Source organism: Lethenteron reissneri, chromosome 12, assembly GCF_015708825.2.
Source record: "Lethenteron reissneri isolate LAM-NWPU_2019-01 chromosome 12, ASM1570882v1, whole genome shotgun sequence".
Lineage (NCBI taxonomy): Eukaryota > Metazoa > Chordata > Hyperoartia > Petromyzontiformes > Petromyzontidae > Lethenteron > Lethenteron reissneri.
In genome coordinates, this window is record NC_083790.1 from 1,747,439 (window position 1) to 1,767,131 (window position 19,693).

The window sequence follows — 19,693 nt, forward strand, 5'->3', positions numbered from 1 at the left end:
AGATGACATTCAGCTTGAAAAGCCTCTAAGAGATTTTGCGACAGGAAATGTCTCTACATGAATATATAAATACACCAACAGTAACCGCTGTTCCGTACACACAACATCGACAAGCCCAGCCGCCCCTTGAGCCTACCTGCCGGCCAGGCACGCCTACACAGGGTGAAGGCACAGTCCCTGCAAGTGCTCGCTCACGCCACTGCTGGCGGAAGGGCCGAATCTTAACACGCTGGCCACGTGGGGTTGGGAGAGCTGGGAGTACCCACACTTTACCCCATCGCCACACTCGACCCTGCCAATCCACTGGGCATGGTGTGGAGCCATGGGCGGACTTGCAACCCGCGGTGTGTACTCGCATAATTGTATGAATGTAAATGTTATTTTCAAAGTGTGAAGGTGTTTTTATACGTGTGAAAGATGCGCTGTAAATAAACCCAATAAGCGCCTGGAGCGTTTTTTTCTTCCAAAGCTGAAATTAATAATGGAAAGTGCAAAGCACTGTCCCTAACCAAAAACAGTTTTCAATCAGTGTGTGGGGTTCCAACCATCAGGCATATATGCCGGACACGGTGGCTAGGAGATGTTAACTACCTCGCCTGGTGTACAGGAGGTCGCGGGTTCGATCCCGACCCTGACGCCTGCTGCTGTATATTTGGAGTCTGCATGTCTCTCTGCCCCGTGGTCGTTTGGATTTTTCTCCGGGTCCTCCGGTTTTTCCGTCCACATTTAAAATCAACACGCATTTAGAGTAGTTGGCTGCTATAGATGTCCACATGATAAGCCACTTCGTTGAGCTGCCCTTTGTGATAGCCAGGTCGCTTCTGAAAACGAGCTGCATAATTGAGTGGCTTCACCAGTTAAAATTAATATTTTTGTTATATATAGATGACCGGTTGAGGGATTGTGTCCCGTTGGCTGGCACACACGCCTGTGAGTTGTGCAATATTCCTGCAACAGGATCCTTGCTGTTGCGGTTCTCGGCAATCTTCACTCGCGTGTTGCGTTTGCATTGCTGCTGATGCCTCGTGCAGCAATCGCGGATGTCCCGCGCAGAATAGCCCCGATCAAGTGGCTGAACGGCATCATCAGTGCAACGGATCGAATCGTCCCATCGCGTCTCTAAAAAGCAGACCACGGCTGTGATCAGTGCCTGATTATCCGAGAACCAAAGTAGCTACATATGTTACGGGCCCCGCACTTTCAAGGGCCCCGCGCTAAATGCCTTCAAGCTATCGATTCTGCACTTGCTCTATTGCTATAGTACTATACTGCCTTCAACTTTTACGAACGACTGGGTGTTTAAAGATAGCGATTTGTCGTATTATGTGGCTGTATAGCAAGTGAAAAAATACAATTACTTTACAATGCAAGTAAAAAAAATAGTTTTTAAATATTTACTTTTTTTATTTAGAGCCCCGTTATATTATTGGCACTGCCCGCGATGGGCTTTTTTTTGGCAGGCAGGTGCCGCACGTCTCGCGTTTCGCATCGAGGGGCCGTGGCGTGCGGTGGCCATTCGAGGACAGCCCATGTTGTGATTGTATTCAACAAAGCACGACCGTGAACAGCGGCCGTTCAACGCTGCAGCACGGACACGTACACGGAAGACAGAAGATGATAGCCGGACAGCCTTTAACAAGCGCTGTTGGCGAGTAGCACCGATGAAGGCCGACACAGCGCACCAGGCCGCCTTTGTCTCCCCAGGTGTGATGTTCACACATCGCATCAGATACTCATTTGAGGCTGAGTCGAACTAGGGGAGGCCCAGGACCAGTTGAGATATTACGCACCGATGTTGTGCTGTGAGCGGGAAGGTTCGCACAGAAGCGCGCCAAATTAATTTGTTTAGAACTGCGTTTTGTGTTTAGTTTGTTGTCCTTCCCAGGACCTCCGATTAGCACGGTTAGAGATGTATGGTGCGAAAGAAGTTCAAAATACCTACATATACGCACACGCGTCTCTTCCTGTGTGTAGAATACCCCATTTCTGCCTCCCGCGTATGTATAGCTGTGCCAATTAGGGTTGCCTTGAAGGGTTAAAGCTCAGCCCTGCAATTCCTCACTCTCGCCACTGCTGGCGGAAGAGGCCTCTACTTCGAGGCAACTCTGGAGAGCAACTCTAGACTTAGATGTTTGCCTACTCGTCCACAGTGGCCAGACGTCTTGGAAAGGCTGTGGGTACCCACACTTTACCCTGCCGCATGCGACCCACCTGCCGATCAACTACCGCCCATGGTGTACCCATTTATAAACGACAGAGGCGACAAGGGTATTTAAGGCATTTGCGCTATTATATAATGTAACACTAATTAAAATGTGTAATGCCCCGCACATTCTTTGCGAGGAGGAACCACAGCTGAGCGGGAAGGCGGCAGCAGCAGCAGCCAGGTGGTGATCAAGCACCAACAATTTCCCGAGCTCTGCGGTCCCTTACATGTGAAGTGGTTTTCAGCCGACAAATGCACGCTTACATTTGGGAGGAAGCCGCAGTAACAAGGGAAAATCCGCACGCGCGCGAGGGGCAAACACTCGATCCCATTGTTTTCATCTGCCACGCCGGGACATCAAGTTGAACCGGCGACCTCTGAACTCACCTCAAGTCCAGTGCGCTGACCATTGGGCCACAGTGGCAGCATCATAATCCGGTCTTGAAAGTGTCGAGTAGAAGATTTAAAAAAAACACAGCTCGCAAATTACAATCCATCCCCTGATGTGCACATGGTGTGCCGAGGATTATGCCAATGCAGGAAATTAAAAGCTAATAATAACACGATTTCCATTGAATTATAAATATAGTATGTTTTTCCTATACGTGTATAATGCGAATGTCGGGTCCTAACGAGCGCCTCTGCGCTACCGCTGCTCGAAGCTTAAACTCTGAGCCTAAAACTTGACCCGAAGTCAAGCTGAATCAGAATCTTTATTTTTACTGCAGGAGGAATCCGATGAGCTATAAAGCTCTTTTTTAATAGATGTTCAGTCGGAGCACGGGATCGGGAAGTTACAACAGCAAACAATACAACAACACAATCGGAGGGCAAAGTATAGGTAATAATTTTTTTAAACTAAACTATTTTACTTTACCAGGTAAGGCCCACTGAGCTATTAGCTTCTAATATGGTGACCTTCCTTGCCAGTCTCAAAATATAAGAATAGGTTTTACCCTTTCTGGCAATAAAACAGCTGTGTTTAGATGTTAAAACACCAAACAGAATCCATTTTCAAGGAATCGTATCATTGCATTAACCACACACAGTACTTGTGGTGAACATGCAACAAACAAACATAAACATGCTCTGATAATAACATATGCATTGTCTTTTAAACTGATTGGCCACAAATGATAGCTCAATGAATTGTTTTATCACGTGGAAATGTATGGCAGCCAAATAATCGAAATAATCTCAACGCATGTTTCCATCTGATCACAGCTCTCACAAGAACTTCAAACCCTAGACCAACAGCTGAACACGTCACGCTGCCCTTTCAAAGGTAACATGTATAATAGGCGACGTTTCGGGCAACGGCCCTTCTTCAAAACACATAAACCAAATAGTGTGCGGTCGAGCGAGCGGCTCGCAATCCCCCCGGGGTCGATAAAACGCGGACCACTTTGCGGGGAAGTTGACGGCGCTTGCCCCGTGGACAGACTCGTCCCCGGTCCTAATAATGTGGAATTGTCACGAGTAACTCAGGGCGGCAAACAGGAGATGAGCAACGCTTCATTGCTCGTGTGAGCAGAAGGTCACTTTGACTAATTCTAGATTTGAAGCTTTCGTGACTGCAAGGATTTATATTCTTAGTTTTTTCGGTAAAGTCACGTAGGTAAAAAAATTGAATTAATAAAAAAATCACGACGTTTCGGAGGCAACACAAGCCTCCGTCTTCAGGTGGAACCGTCACAGCACGATAGCTGTATCAAGTACTTGATACACGGTTCCACCTGAAAATGGAGGCTTGTGTTGCCTCCGAAACGTCGTGATTTTTATTAGATTTTTATTTCATTAATTTGAATGTTTTACCTACCTGACTTTACCAAAAAAACTAAGAATATGTCACTTTGACTCTTCACGGGACTAAGAATCCACTGGGCTTGATGAAACGGGTCTCTCCGTGTCCCCCCTCTCACTTCACACGTCCCCGACCAGGACACTGCAACGTTGGCACGACGTTGGAATGCGCTTGGAGCAAACTGGCCCCTGCCTTGCTACCTACCTTGGTCCCGAACATAGCCAGAATGTGCCACGCGCTTAAAGAATCAATATCAACCAAACTAGCCGCAAGGAATGCCCCCACGAGAGGGGATCTCTCGAGCTCCCACGAGTGTAATCGCTTGAAGCACCACCACCAGCACCACCACCACCAGCACCACCACCACTACCACCACCACCACTACCACCAGCACCACCACCACCACCACTACCACAGCACCACCACCACTACCACCAGCACCACCACCACCACCAGCACCACCACCACCACCACTACCACCAGCACCACCACCACTACCACCAGCACCACCACCACCACCAGCAGCACCACCACCAGCACCACCACCACCACCACCAGCACCACCAGCAGCACCACCACCACCACCAGCACCACCACCAGTTCCACCAGCAGCAGTGCCACGAAGCCAGCAGTCTCAGGGGCTGCCCCTTTGCCTTTCACGTTTTGCTTTACTCTGCGCCATGCACTGCTGTTGCATACCTGGCAACTCCTTATCAGTGCCCTACCTTATTACAGACCAATTCACACCTTATTGGTCACCCCGTACCCTTATAAATCTCAACGATCGTCCTACAACGTCCCATAACGAGGGGGAAACACAAACAGACACACGTTAAATTTCGATTTAAAGCTTTCGTGACTGCAGGGATTCATCTTCTTGGTTCCTTCGGTAAAGTCACGTAGAAGGGAAGTAATAAAATAATAAAAATAAAACATAATAAAATAATTCTCACGACGTTTCGGCCACAACGCAAGCAGCCGTCCTCAGGTGAAGACCAGGTCTGTCGGGGAGACAGCGTCTTCACGGCTGCTTGCGTTGTGGCCGAAACGTCGTAAGAATTGTATTTTATTATGTTTTATTTTTATTATTTTATTACTTTCCTTCTACGTGACTTTACCGAAAGAACCAAGAAGAAGACACACGTTATTTTACTAAACAAAAACACATTTACGGACTAATTTTGATAATTGGTGTCAATGATGCTACTTATCATGCTTACTGTCTGTGATCTTGCATGCTGATGCTGCTGCTTTCTTGATATGCGGATGCACAAACTCACGTAGATTAGTGTTGCCCATATTGAAACGGCTGTACACCGTAAGGACCTAAAAACTCAACTTTCCCGGTACAAGAATACGGGGTAAACGTCTGGGTTGACAACCATGCTGTTGGAAGCAGGGGGATTGCTTCACTATTCTGACAAATCGCCCGGTGACGCTGGATATAATTACCAGCGAAACGTCGTACTACTCAAAATTGTAAATGTCGTGGATTTACTCTCCAACACACCGGTGGGCTGAAGTAGCAAACTAATTGGCGCGTAGTTCACGTGACAAACCTCACCGGCCGTGTCGGGTGGTGGATGCTTCCGACGTATTCATACTCTCGCGATCCAACCCAAAAAAACATTCATCGTGAATAATATTGCTCGCGAAAGCCTGCTACGTGTTGCCATGTCAACACGAAGCCGTACACACCGCCAACCGCACCCCGCGCCTCCTCTTCCTCCCCCTCTTGTTCTTCTCCCCTACTGCTGCTGCTGCTGCCCTCTGCTGCTGCTGCTGGTGCTGCCCAGCAGCAGCAGGAGGTGGCAGCAGCAGCAGGGGTGGAAGCAGCGGGTGGCACCACCACCACCACCCTCGTCTCTCTCCCGTTCCTCGCCGCTACGTCACCACTCCCCTCCGCACCCCCCATTCCGTAGCCCTCCCCCCGTTACACCCCCCCCCCCGTTACACCACCCCCCTGTTACACCACCCCCCCCCCCTGTTACACCACCCCCCCGTTACACCACCCCCCCCTGTTACACCACCCCCCCTGTTACACCACCCCCCCCCCCCCTGTTACACCACCCCCCCCTGTTACACCACCCCCCCCCTGTTACACCACCCCCCCCCTGTTACACCCCCCCCCCCTGTTACACCACCCCCCCCCGTTACACCACCCCCCCCTGTTACACCACCCCCCCCCTGTTACACCACCCCCCTGTTACACCACCCCCCCCCTGTTACACCCCCCCCTGTTACACCACCCCCCCCCCCCCCACGAGCGAGAGCGGCACCGCCCACACATCCTCGGCTCCTAGCAACGCCGCGCCGTTGCCACGGAAACAGCACTGGCCGTGGGAAGCCCTCCCTGGATATGAGCCGCCCTGCGTATTCATCCACACGCGCCACACTCACCACGCGCACTGACACGCGCCACACTCACACGCGCCACACTCACACGCGCGCCGGTGCCGCGAGCTCCGTCTCCGTCTCTCCGAGTTCGTCTCTCGCGAGTTCCTCCGCCCGCCAGGGTCCTCTCTGCGGTCTCCCGGCGCGACGGAGAGACGGAGAGACGGCGACGCCGAGAGAGCGAGAGAGACAGAGAGCAAAGAGACATATCTCGCCATGAGCAAAGAAGTGCTCCCTCCCGGGTACGTGATACGTTCACTAAGATTTGCTACCTGCGGTGGGGTGGGGGGGTGAGTGACTGGCATGTCAAACGATCTGTTGACAGGAGTGGGAGAGAGAGAGCGAGAGAGAGAGAGACGTGCGAGCGAGTGATGATCGCGTCGCGGCTTGGATTTCATCGCCGGCGTGTTTTACGCAAAACTCAGCCGGAGGAATGAAACTAAACCACCGGCTCGCCCTCCCCCCTCTCCTCCTCCACCTCGAGTAGCATCTCATTCATCCTTCGTCCGTCGTTTAACGCGGTTGCCAGTCAAGGATCGAGGATCAGAACCGCACGAGAGGAGTGCGGAGTGGCGGGGGAGTCCGGCGCGAACGGCCGATCGACGCGCGATCCCGGAGGAATTCTTCATCCAGCGAGCGTCGTGCGTAATGTTACAGGCAGCGGCTCGCTAACGCGTCTCTCACGTTAAGGACTGTGCTCATGATGGAGGATGAGTATGATGTGTGGTGTTTGTGTGTGTGTGTGTTATATGTTGATATCTTGTGGGGAGCGGTCGTGTAGCGGTTTGCGCTACGCTGCGATACGAACCCGGCGACACGGGTTCGATTCCCGCTCACTGCCCACACCAGTGACGATTATCTGAACCGGTTATGGACCTCCCCTAGGTCGACTCAGCCTCAAATGAGTACCTGGTGCGGTGTGTAAATATCGCCGCTGGGGAGACAAAGGGGGCCGAGCGTGGTGCTGGTCACCCACCCCCTCGTGTACCGTTCCGGTCTTCATAGGTGCTTCTCGCTAACAGCACTTGCCCCTATAGTATGTTAAGGCTACATGGGGAATCTTTGTCTTTATATTTTGATTTAGCAGTGGGGCAGCGGTTCGCGTGCTGTGCTACGAATGCCCGAACCCGAGTTCGATTCCCGCTCACGGCCAACACCAGTGATGATTATCTGTACCGGTCCTGGGCCTCCCCTAGGTCAACTCAAATGAGTGCCTGGGTGCGGTGTGTAAACATCGCCACTGGGGAGACAAAGGCGGCCGGGATTGGTGTTGGCCACCCAACCCGTCGTGTGCCGTGGCGGCCTTCATAGGTGCTCGCTAACAGCACTTGCCCCAACGGTCTGTTAAGGTCATATGGGGGATCTTTGTATTTGCTTAATGGATGAGGAGTGGTGGCGCAGTGGTTAGCGCACTGCGCTACGAACCCGGCGACCTGAGTTCGATTCAGCGAGCGTCGTGCGTATTGTTGTAGACCGGAGGTCACTCACGCGTCTCTCTCTTAAGGACTGTGTTTGGTCATGATGAGGATGATTATGATGTGTGTGTACTTGCTATATGGATGGAGAGCAGTGGTGCAGTGGTTAGCGCACTTTGTGCTACGAACCCGGCAATAAATCCCAGTTTAATTCTCGCTAGCGACCAATATCAGCGGCGAATATTTGAACTGATTTTGGGCCTCCCCTAGGTCGACTCAACCTTGAATGCATACGTTGGTGCGTAGTGTAAAACATCAGCACTGGGGAGACAAAGGCGGCTCGGGCGTGGTGTTGACCACCCCGACCACTTCGTACGCCGTGTCGGCCTTCATTGGTCCTGGGCACTCATATCTCTTTAGAGAGATTTGTCCGGCGTGAAATAGTAGGCCAACATCCCATCCAGCGAAGGCTCCTTTCGCGCGAACAGTGGTGCGAGCTGGCAATTGCAGGACCGCGCCTTTACCTTCGACGTCCAAGTGGGGTGGTGGAAAGGGTGACTCGGGGGGTGACTCGGGGGGTGACTAGAGGGGTGACAGATGCATCTGGGATGCTCTGGGTTAGTTCCGTAAGCGGACACACTCCGCGTTCGACAACTCAATTTTCTCACGTTATTAAAGCTGCAACCTTTGTTTTCGTATTCGTACACATTTTTCCCCATGTATAAATGCGGCGGGAGTGGATGGTGTTAAGAGTGCAAATTGAACCCGAAGAGATATATCACGCACATCGTAGAAAACAAAACAAAGTACGCTCTGGTACTCGTGGTACGCGTGCCCCGAGCGAAATGCCGAATTGTGGCACTCCTCCAGGTTGACTGAGCCTCAACGCATCACCCGCTGCGTTTCTGTCAACAGCGTTCCCCTCTTTGTGCCGAACCAGCGCTAATAGGCGCTCGCTAACAACGACTGCCCTACACGGAAGCCTCCTCCGGCAGCATGTCAACCACACCTTCGATCAGCACGGTTGGCTACGTACTGTGTGAAAGAAGTTCAACATACATGTTTCTTGTAGGGCCCATTGCCTCGATAAACCTCCGCCGCAAGGCAGGACCTATTAATTTTAACACCGGCCATGAGTTCACGCAAGCGGACGGCGTAGCGTTACAGGATGCAGAGCAGCAGTTACGAGAGGCACAAAGTTGAACACGGAGCTGCCATGGTTACCGAGCGTATTGTGTTACTGACAGGTTGGTTGCCTGTGACCGAATCGCCAGCAATGCCCCCCTCGCAGTGCGGGATTCAGCTCGTGCGGGCCTCTAGCATATGTTATAAAGGGGCCCTAAAAATACACGTAAATATTAAAACACGCGTTTTTTAGTTGCAAAGTAAAGTAATTGTAATTGTTTCATTCGCTATACAGCCAGATAATACGACAAATCACTAACCTTAAACACCCAGTCGTTCATAAAAGTTGAAGGCGGTATTGTACTATTGTAATAGAGCAAGTGCAGAATCACTGAGCCGGAATTGATAGCTTGAAAGCGTTTAGCGCGGGGCCCTTGAAAGTGCGGGGCCCGTAGCTACTGCATATGTAGCCACTACTTTGGTAGCTACTACCTATGTAGCTACTACATATGTAGCAGCTACTCTTGCTACTACGATAATCCGGCACTGCCCCCTCGGTCCGGTCAGACGTCGAAAGCGAAGTGGACATCGAGCCTGGATGACGACAGCCCCGCGCAAGAGAGGCGCGCCTTTGTCTCTCTCGTGGCGATGTTACACATCGCACCAGGTACTCATTTGAGGCTGAGTCGACCTTGAGAGAGGCCAGGAACGGTTCAGATAATCGTCACCCGTGTTTGTAGCAGTGAGCGGGAATCGAAATCGTTGCACAGCGAATTAACCACTTTACTGCAAACACAGATAAAATACAAAGATCCCCCGTATAGCCTGAACAGACTGTTGGGGAAAGTGCTTTAAGCGAGCACCTATGAATGCCGGCACGGCACACGAGGGGCTGAGTGACCAGCACCACGCCCGGCCGCCTTTGTCTCCCCAGTGGCGATGTTTTTACATACCGCACTCGGTACTCAATTAAGGCTGACTTAACCTAGGGGAGTCCCAGGACCGATTCAGGTAATCATCACTGGTGTTGGCCGTGAGCGGGAATCGAACTCGTGTCGCCGGGTTAGCAGCGCAGCGAACTAACCTCTACACTGCCACACAGGTACACAGGCGCACACACACCAGCAACAGCCGCCGTTCACGTCATCACAGCGCTTGTGCCAGGCTAGGTGCCCTTTGAGGCCACTCGCACATTGTCACACATATACGTTACATCACCTGCTGCTGCTTGCATACATTGTCAGAGACAAACCCTAGAGAACCACACGCGGTGAGGAACGGGTGGCAGAGACAGCCGCAATGAATTAAAGATGCCTTTGGGTCACGCTCTGCCTTTGCCAATGCCACTTGGGCGTGCATGAATATTTGATGGCTATGCTGCTCCACGTTGGCACGGCAACCAATGATGAAGATGCTCCCGATGATGGAGGTGGTGATGATGATGATGCCAATGTCCTCCGACGCTCCCCCATCCGTTCATCTCCGCCCAGCAACCCACCGACCCGCCCACTGCCCCAGTATCGTCTCGGGCTTGGATGAGAGATCGACAATTAGTGACGCGGATGGAGTGGGACCTGGTGCAGGGAGTGAAAGGCGGCTCCATTCCAACTTTGACCATTTTTATTTCTCTAACAGCGCAGTAAATTTTGGGCAGCGGCACATGCATTTAATAATTACTATTTTAAGCTATTTTTATTTACAGATATCAAGTCGGGACACGGGTTCGGGAAGTTACAACAACAAACAATACAAAAACACAATAGGAGTCAAAATTTATGGGAAATCACTAACAAAAAATTATTTTTTTGAATCTAAACTATTTTACTTTACCAAGTAAGGCCCACTGAGCTACATAGCTCGTTTGGCCAAGCGATCTGGCCGCAAATGATAGCTCAATGAAGGGGCTCATCACGTGGAAATGTACAGCAGCGAAATACTCTAAACGCGTGATGTTGATTCTCAATCTGGATGGGAAAACCGGAAGACCCGGAAGAAAATCTCACGCGGCCACTGGGAGGAGAGACAGCAGGCGTCAGGGTCGGGCTCCAACCGACGACCTCCTGTATACCAGGCGAGGTAGTTAACATCTCGCCACCGTGGCGAGATGTCACCCGACAGTATTCGCTCCTCGTTCTCGAAGACAGAGGACGACCCAGAGACGCCGGGAGGAGGAACCACAGACGAGCGGTGAGGTCAGCCGGCCAGGTGGCGAGTCGGCGCTGCTCACAATTTCCCAAGCTCTGTGGTCCTCTATACATCAAGGCGTTACCGGCCCAATTAATGCGCCTTTACGTGTGGGAGGAAACCGGAGCACATGGGGGAAACCCAGGCGTGTGAGGGGGCAACACTGCATCCCCCGTGCAGATGGAACAGGTGGAGTCCACATTGTGCTTCACCGCCTTCTTCCTGGCGAGCCGCGGTACGGCTCCTCATCGACAACCACGTGAATCAAGTTTCAGAACCCATCTCTGTGTGATCCACCAACCCTCGCTGTCTCCACACTGCAGGTTACGTGAATATCCATCACCGCCCGGTTAATTTAGACGCAGACCTGGCGGGCTACCTGAGAATTGATTCCTGGCTACTGATAACGATATCTTAACCGGCCTTGACCACCCATCACCCTTCAGCAATCCGCACTGACCGGCGTGGTGAAGTATGGTCAAAATACCCATACGACTGAAAGAAGAAGGAGGCGCTGCTTCCTGAAGAAGCTGAAAAATCTTCCGGCACGTGAGACGGCGAAACGTCGGACATCACACGCCGAACAACATGCGACCCGCAAAACTACCAACGAACGGCGCGTGTAAATATTTATATATAGATGTGTACAATACCCCGGTTCACGTCCAGGATGTGTTCCTGAAAGGTGTCACGAACATCTAAGTGACGTAAATCAAATCATTTTTTTCCCTCCAAGTCACCAAAATACTGCACGTGAATCATATATTGTAGGCTACAGTCCATTGATTTATTCGCAACGCAAAGTGGTTCGTGCAGCAGGGTCATAGAGCGAAGGCTGAGAGGCGATGGATAACGAGAGAGGAGGGATGACGACGATGGTGTCGGCGACGTGAGCACGTGCGAAACGACGTTAAACGGGGGGGGGGGGAAGACGTGAATCTGGGGTATTACTCTATACAATATATACACACAACATATCGAGTTATACAAAATAGAATGATGAGCGAGTCTGGGGTGGGCCACGTGGGCCGCTAGCGTGCGCCGGGGGTGGGTGGGGGGGGTACTGGGCCGAGTTTGGGTTGCGGCGGCGGTGGCAGTCGCGTGACGGATTGATGGCCCCGGCTGACATCGAGAAATCAGCCCGTGTCCTCGGTTTCAGGTCGCCGACAAAAGGGGGGACGAGGGGGTGGGGGCTACGACGTTGGCAGCTTGGGCCGATCGCCCGAATGCTTTCGTCGGCGCCGTTCAGCGCGATGTTCCGAGCCGCCGCGTGCGGTCCTCGCGAAGGCCTCCGCAGAATCTCGGTCGGTGGAGAGTCACCGGACGATGCGGCACGTGTTGTTGTCAGCACGAGGAAGGGGTCGGCAAACCCGCGGCTCTTCAAGCACCTTGCTGCTTCGCGACGTGACCTGTTAAGGACCCACCACCGTCTCGTATTCACCACACGGAGCACCGCGGTATTTGAAATATTGAGACATTTATATATATAAACGAATCCCCCCCCCCCCCGCCAAACCATATCTTCTTGTCCTCTTGATGGCCAACCGCTTACACAGAGGCCCAGCTGCGGTGTTTCGGAGTTGTCCACGAACACCGCAACGGCGGAGGTCACAGACCTCCCCGTGTGCCCGGTACCTGTCCGGCAATGCTCCCCCCATCGCGGAGCCAGGCGGAAACACAGACCTCCTGCAGGGTCCGCGATGCCTGAAAGCCGCCGTTCCTGAACGTGCCACCCCCACCCTCCCGCAATAGGAAATGCTGCTGGGCCCGCTGCTTGAAACAGCTGGAAGTGGCGGCTTTAATTACAGGCGGCCAAGGCACGCAGGTAAAATAACAGCGGGTGGAATTACAGCAAGGCGGACGTATAAACAACCTGCATGAAGGGGAGTTGGCCTCAACATTTGAATTTTATAGACGCGGGTTGAGCAAGGACAGCTCTAATTACAAGCAGCTGGAATATAAGGCAGCTATAATGGACAGCTTATGTAATAGACTTTGTCACTGCCTAACTCACCCCTCTACTCCCTACAACGCACTCTCCTGCCTCACCCCTCTCATCTCACTCTACTCTCCTCCACACACTCTCCTGCCTCTCCCCTCTCATCTTACTCTACTCCCCTCCTCGCACTCTCCTACCTCTCCCCTCTCATCTCACTCCACTCCCCTCTACGCACTCTCCTACCTCTCCCCTCTCATCTCACTCTACTCCCCTCCACGCACTCTCCTGCCTCTCCCCTCTCATCTCACTCTACTCCCCTCCATGATCTCTCCTGCCTCTCCCCTCTCATCTCACTCTACTCCCCTCCACACACTCTCCTACCTCGCCCCTATCATCTCACTCTACTCCCCTCCACGCACTCTCCTACCTCTCCCCTCTCATCTCACTCTACTCCCCTCCACGCACTCTCCTACCTCGCCCCTATCATCTCACTCTACTCCCCTCCATGCACTCTCCTACTTCTCCCCTCTCATCTCACTCTGCTCCTCTTCACACGCTCTCTGCTCCAGCAACCAGCGTTTTTTCTCTTTAAGCTCCCATTCAAACCACCAGGGTGACCAAATGAAAATCACGCGATGTAAATTCATCAATACATCCAATCTTTCATTCACGTCATTAGTTACAGCCGTTTGTCAATCCACTGCTGGATGAGAGCCTTTCCAATTCATGTCGGTCATGGGAGCTGTTTGACCACACTAGAGGGAGGCCTAGGACCAGTTCGGATATCACTCGCCACTGATGTTCGCCTAAGGTAAGAACGGAGCTACATTTTGGCCGCTCAATTTAATGTTCTTCTTGGGACCCACTTAGATATTTTGACCCCCACCCCCAATCTTCAGAACCTTTCCAACAGTCCCGATTTCCTCGGCTCTCTCTGACAGTGGCACGGTCACATCCAGAGACTCATTGCAGCCGGGATCTGTCCGCGGGTCGGCGACGCTGAAACATGTTGTCACGCCACATCAACGACTCGGAAAATTGTCAATTGACACGCAATTATGACGACTGTGGGTGACACATGTAAGTCCTCATTTAACGCAGTCGATGCGTTCGCTAAAACCACTTCCCCAGAAATAATGTAACGATAAAGTCTGACGATGTACGAACATGCAATGAGATGGCGGGACTAATTACTTCAGGGTACACCACCGCGTTTCTGTATCACTCTGCGTACAGTATCACTGCACCGCTCAGGCGCACAGCTCAAGAAAGTAGTTCGTGGTCGACCGCTCAGAACCCGCGTTATAACGGGGAGCGTTCCGCGTTATAACGGCGTGCGTTCTGCGTTATAACGGGGCGTATTCGTGTTGTGCGGAAAGTGTTCCCTCATGGTAGAACAGCGTTATGGAGAAAACGCGTTACAGTGTGAACACCACGCGTTAAGCGAGAACTCACCATATATATATAACAAAAACATCCAAAACTTTAAACAGCGTAGGAAATGGCCTGAAAAAGCGACGTGTGGCGGTACCTAGAAGGCATGGCGCTGTGCCTCTGTCCTGGCACGAAGGTTACGGGAGGGGCAGTGCTGATCGCCTGTCGATGTTGGCGGCTCCTTCGATGGAAAACAACATCTGTGGAGGCAGCCCGGAGAGAGAAAGAGACAAGGGGGAGAACATTTAACCGCGCGATTACATAATTCGTCCTTGCTTAGGACAGCTGGGATAAAAATAAAATAATGATTTGTAATTGTGTTATATTGGTTGGGGAAGCCACGCACCTCTGGAGTGATGGTTACCAAGCAGCACACTGCAGGTGTAATATCAGAGGTGGCCGGCTTGATTCCATCGCCCGGAGCGGCAGTCGACACATATCTTGACCACGGTGGGGTAAACGGTCTCGCCACAGTTGTGTGCGTCTCTTTAATTTACCGAGTGAAGCCCTCTCAGCCATTGGCTCCTTTTCAAAGGTGACCTGACCACACGTGATGATAGGTCATCGTCGCAGCGTCTGATATCATAATCATCACCACACGCGGGAGTTTATAGAAGCAGCCAAATCGTTTAAGCGCATGTTGTTTCTGAATGTGGAGGAGGAGGATGAGGGCAAAACCGGAGGAACCCGCAGAATAATCCACGCTGCGACAACCACGGGGAGAGAGAGAGAGAGAGCACGCAGACTGCAAATAAACAACAGCATCGTCAGGGTCCGGGTGCGAACCCACGACTCCTGCGTGCCAGGCGAGGGAGACAGCATTTGCTCGCCACCACGGAATCCCAATTAGTCGATCGGCGCAGGTCGCTACATTGGTACAATGTCACCCTTCAGCTGCTTACGTTTCTGTAAGCTATTTTTGTATTTGTACTACGATCGGTATAAAAACAATCTCTTCTGGATCAGAATTACGCTACGAGGAATGCATTACTTAACATCGATTTACGTTAGTTGCAATAATTTGGTATTTCTCATGCGATGACGCAGTTGTTTTTCGCTGCATTGGTGGGTACATTAACTTTATTTGTTTTGCGTTTGTTATTTTGGTGACGCCAGAACACTCGGTCAAATGACACTCGAATCCTGCTCTCTTTGGCTTCTCCCCCGGCTAAACAATTTCAACAGGCCACGCGAGCACTTTCACCCAGGTTTACTGTACCGGTAATCTGAAATTTACACATCAATCGATTACACCCGTGGAATTATAATTCAGTCCTAGTCCGTGGATTTCGTTTAAGTTGTTCTCGTAGTCTGGTCGACTCAAACATTTATTTATTGTATGTTTGTATATTGAACTTCCTTTCTTAGTCAATGTTGGTGTGAGGTCTGTGGAATTCCCTCTCCACCTCTCTCAAGGATGCCAGATCAACCAATCGGCGAACTCGGGCCAATCAGTTTGCGTGCCAAATGTAACCAATTTCCGGCAGAGTTTCGGTCTTCATCGGCGCCACCGTGACCGCTCGTAACGCCACTGCATCGCCTCTCATCCGCACGCGTCGTCATTCGGACTCGCTCGTGGCGTCTCGTCACGGTCGGTCGCACTTTCGACCTTTGTCGGGGGGCAGTGGCCCCGTCATAGTCATCGGCACGCTCTCTGATTCTTCACCCACTCATCGCCACCGCTGATCAAAGTAAAACAAACTTCACGGCAACTATTTTCGCCACTGATTCCATGACACAAAACGAACACTGCTCCCTTTCCACTTGTTCCAAAATGGTCCGGGCCAATCGTGCAATAAGAGTAACCACCGCCCCCACCCCCTGCAAGAAAAAATACCATCCAGAGGGGCTCTCACAGATTTTGCAATGGCATGAGCAAGGCATATTAGAGTATTTGGCTGTTAAATTTCGATTTAAAGCTTTCGTGACTGCATGGATTCATATTCTTGGTTCTTTCGGTAAAGTCACATAGAAGGGAAATATTAAATATTAAAGATAAAACATAATAAGATAACATTCTCACGACGTTTCGGCCACAACGTAAGCAGCCGTCCTGTTGCCATACATTTCCACGTGACAAGCCACTTCGTTAAGCTATAATTTGTGACATCCAGATCGCTTCTAAAAAAGAGCCACATAACTCAGTGGGTCTTACCTGGTAAAAAAAAAAGTTTTTTTTTTCAAACATTGCAGGGCTGCGCTTTTCGCCACCTCCTATTACATCTGCCGCGGCGATGACTCGCGACGGGCACGTGGAGGGGAATCGAGGGCGTGGAGCGCGCGTGTCGCTGCTGGCACCGCCGATCAAGGGGGACCTGGCCCTCGTCTCTCTCGGCGGAGGCGTCTGGAGGCACCGCCACTAACGATGTCTACCGGGGCGGGGGGAGGGGGCGAGTTGCCATAGCGCGGACAGATTAAACAAACGAGAGAACGGCCGCGTCTTTATTGTTATGCAATACATTTCCAGCCACTTGTTGAAGCAACTCTCCCCGCCGCTCGCCTGACGGATTGACGGCGGGGACGGTGCCCAAGGTCGGCAGTGAACTCAAATGTAAAACAATAAAACTCCCACGATTTAATCTTGTTAGTTCGTCTAAAGTGCACGACGCAGAGTCGCTCTTGTGCGTATTGGTGAGAAGCGCACCGGTCTTGCAGTCCAGCCGGTGGGCGGTTTGATTCAATCTCCCGGTGCGGCATGTGAGACAATTGGTGCAAGCGGTGTAAAGGGGTTCACGACCGCAGTCAGGCGTGTGATGGTGGTGGGGTAAAGTGTGGTTACTGCCACCTCTTCCAAGACGTCTGGGATCCGGCGTGGAAGAGAAGGCCAAAAACACCTACGAGAGAGAGAGACAGAGAGAGGTGGTTTCTACAGCTCCCTCTGGTGGGAGGCCCTTCCACCAGCGGGCGAGTGAGCGGGAAATTGCAGGGGCTGCCGCCCTGTCGTCCTTAACGAGAGCGCTCGTGCCGCAGCCCGACAGCGATAATTGGTAAGTGGGCCGCGTCCACCGTCGACAAAGGGGCTTGAGCACGAAAGCTGAGACCTCTGCGCGTGCCTCCCACCCCCCCCCGGGATGATGTTTGCTCAGGCGCTGGCGAGAGAGGGAAGTGGGCGGTGGAGCAGGAGGGAGGGGGGGGGGGCTCAGCGCTTGAGTGTTTTGTCAGCAGTGGCTACAAGAGCCCCTGCAGCGCCGCTCGGCGTGACGGCCGCCCGCCCGCCCGCTCGCTCTCCACCGCCGAGTTGGATGGCGGTGATGGCGCCCGGCGGCGTCGCGGTGTTTCTGTTTTGTTTTCTCAGCGCCGGCGGTGGCGCGTGACGTCGCGACGTCCAGAGGCGACGGGCGCAGAAGCTGGGAGGCCCCCAGCGCGGGAATTAGCGCGGCGGATTTGCATTCACAGTCAGGATTAGCCACGGTCTATCCACTGCTGGATGAGGGCCTCCTCCTGCACTCCCCCCCTCCCCCCACAACAGTATGCACGTGTACTTGCTATGACGTACAGACGGTGTTTAGACGCTGATTGACAGTTCGCGCGCGTGGCGGGGTGATGTGTGGGCATTTCCACCTCTGAAAAGGTGTCCGGCTAGCGTCGAAGAGGAGGTTGAATACCCTTTAGTGGGGGGTGGGGGTGAGGGGGGTGCTCGCTCGAGCTGCCACTCGCGGAGGCTCCCTCTGCCCTGCGGTGGCGTGAGCGAGCGCGCACCTGCGGGGCTGCGCCACCCACGCGCTTCGGGCCCTCCCCGTCCCCGCGGGGTGCAGCGCGAGCCGCGCGTTGGAGCCGCCGAGCCGCCTGGGGGGCCGCGTGCGTCGTGGAGTGGGCGGGGTGGGGGCTGGCGGGGTTAGGGGGTCGTGGGGTGGGGGAGTCGTGGGGGGCGGGGTGGGGGGGCGAAGCCACCGCCGTCGCAACCGCGCGGGCGCACGCGGCAGGGTCGACGCCCTGACCGCGACGGCTTCACGCTCCGTGTTTTAATTTCACGTTTTTCCGTTTCGAAATCACGCGCCGCTGCCGCTGCTACTGCCGCTGCTGCTGCCTGCGGAGGATCGCGGTGGATGCCGAACGCGCGAGTCGGGGATGAGAAACTCTCTCGCTGTCTGGCTGTGTGTGTGTGTCTCTCTCTGTCTCTCTTGCTCCTGTGTGCGACTGTGGCGTACGAACACCGAGACATGGAATGTGGCACGTCGCATTGCCCCAGATATAAATGTGAAGGCGAGTAGGTTGGTGGGCGAGTGAGCGTTTGAGTGGGTGGGTGAGCGAGTGAATAGGTGAGTGAGTCGGCGGGTGGTTTGATTGAGTGAGTGGGTGAGCAAGTGGGTGGGTGCGGTAGTGTAGCGGTTAGCGCGCTGCGCTACGAACCTGGCGACCCGCGTTCGATTCCGGCTCACGGCCAACACCAGTGACGATTATCTGAACCGGTCCTGGGCCTCCCTTAGGTAGACTCAGCCTCAAATGATCATCTGGTGCTGTGTGTAAACATCGTCACTGGGGAGACAAAGCCAACCGGACGTGGTGTTGGCCAACCACCCCATCGTGTGCCTTGCCGGCCTTCAGCACTTGCCCCAACAGTATGTTGAGGCTATACGGGGGATCTTCGTCTTTGGGTGTAACTGCAATTCACCAACTCTCAGACACCGCATTTGAATGGCGACATCGCTTACAAATAAATCTCCTACAATCGCTCGTACATTGGGGTTCCGGGTACAAGATCATCATCATCATCACCATCATCACGATGATCATTCCAAATAACGGCAGGAGTCTGGCGCACAGCCGTCTCCATCATCCACGCCCAGCATCGCACGGTGGTGACAGCTCGCTCGCTCTGTTCGTTGCTGCCAGCGAACACGTCCAGCGAAGCAGCGCCGAGCCTGCAAGCACGCTCTGACGAGCGGTGCCATCGCCTGTTGCGGGGCGACAAGTACAGCCACATCAATTGTTGTACTGTATTCTGTGCTCCCACATCGGCAACCTCTGCGTTGCCAGCCCCCAGTGTGCTAACAAACCATTCGACAGCATCCCCCGCGAAACACTTTCCGTACAGGTAGGTTCGTGTTTGCTGGAGATCTCGGTGTGACGGAGATCAGATGGCAAGCACAGCAAGGTCCGTTGTTGTACCGTACATATATATGCTCCCACGCGCTCCGCTCTCCGCCTTCGCCAACCCGCACTGAGCAGCGTGGTGACGCGATGGACCCCCC

The 19,693-nt window shown here is 53.0% G+C and overlaps 1 protein-coding gene and 1 long non-coding RNA gene across 3 annotated transcripts in view; one reads left to right on the forward strand and one right to left on the reverse strand.

The window, feature by feature from the left end:
- The first annotated feature begins 6,416 nt into the window (after positions 1 to 6,416).
- The window catches only part of LOC133341732 (glutamate-rich protein 3-like), a 38,381-nt gene continuing 25,104 nt past the window's right edge, over positions 6,417 to 19,693 (forward strand). For both annotated transcript variants that reach the window (XM_061550388.1, XM_061550389.1), the window contains exon 1: positions 6,417 to 6,646. In XM_061550388.1, the coding sequence (XP_061406372.1) occupies positions 6,621 to 6,646 (26 nt within the window). In that variant the 5' untranslated portion in view covers positions 6,417 to 6,620. The remainder of the gene's footprint in view (positions 6,647 to 19,693) is intronic.
- Positions 18,388 to 19,693, reverse strand: part of LOC133341735 (uncharacterized) — a 30,731-nt gene continuing 29,425 nt past the window's right edge. The window contains exon 3 of the long non-coding RNA XR_009755058.1: positions 18,388 to 19,396. This is a non-coding gene — a long non-coding RNA (uncharacterized LOC133341735). The remainder of the gene's footprint in view (positions 19,397 to 19,693) is intronic.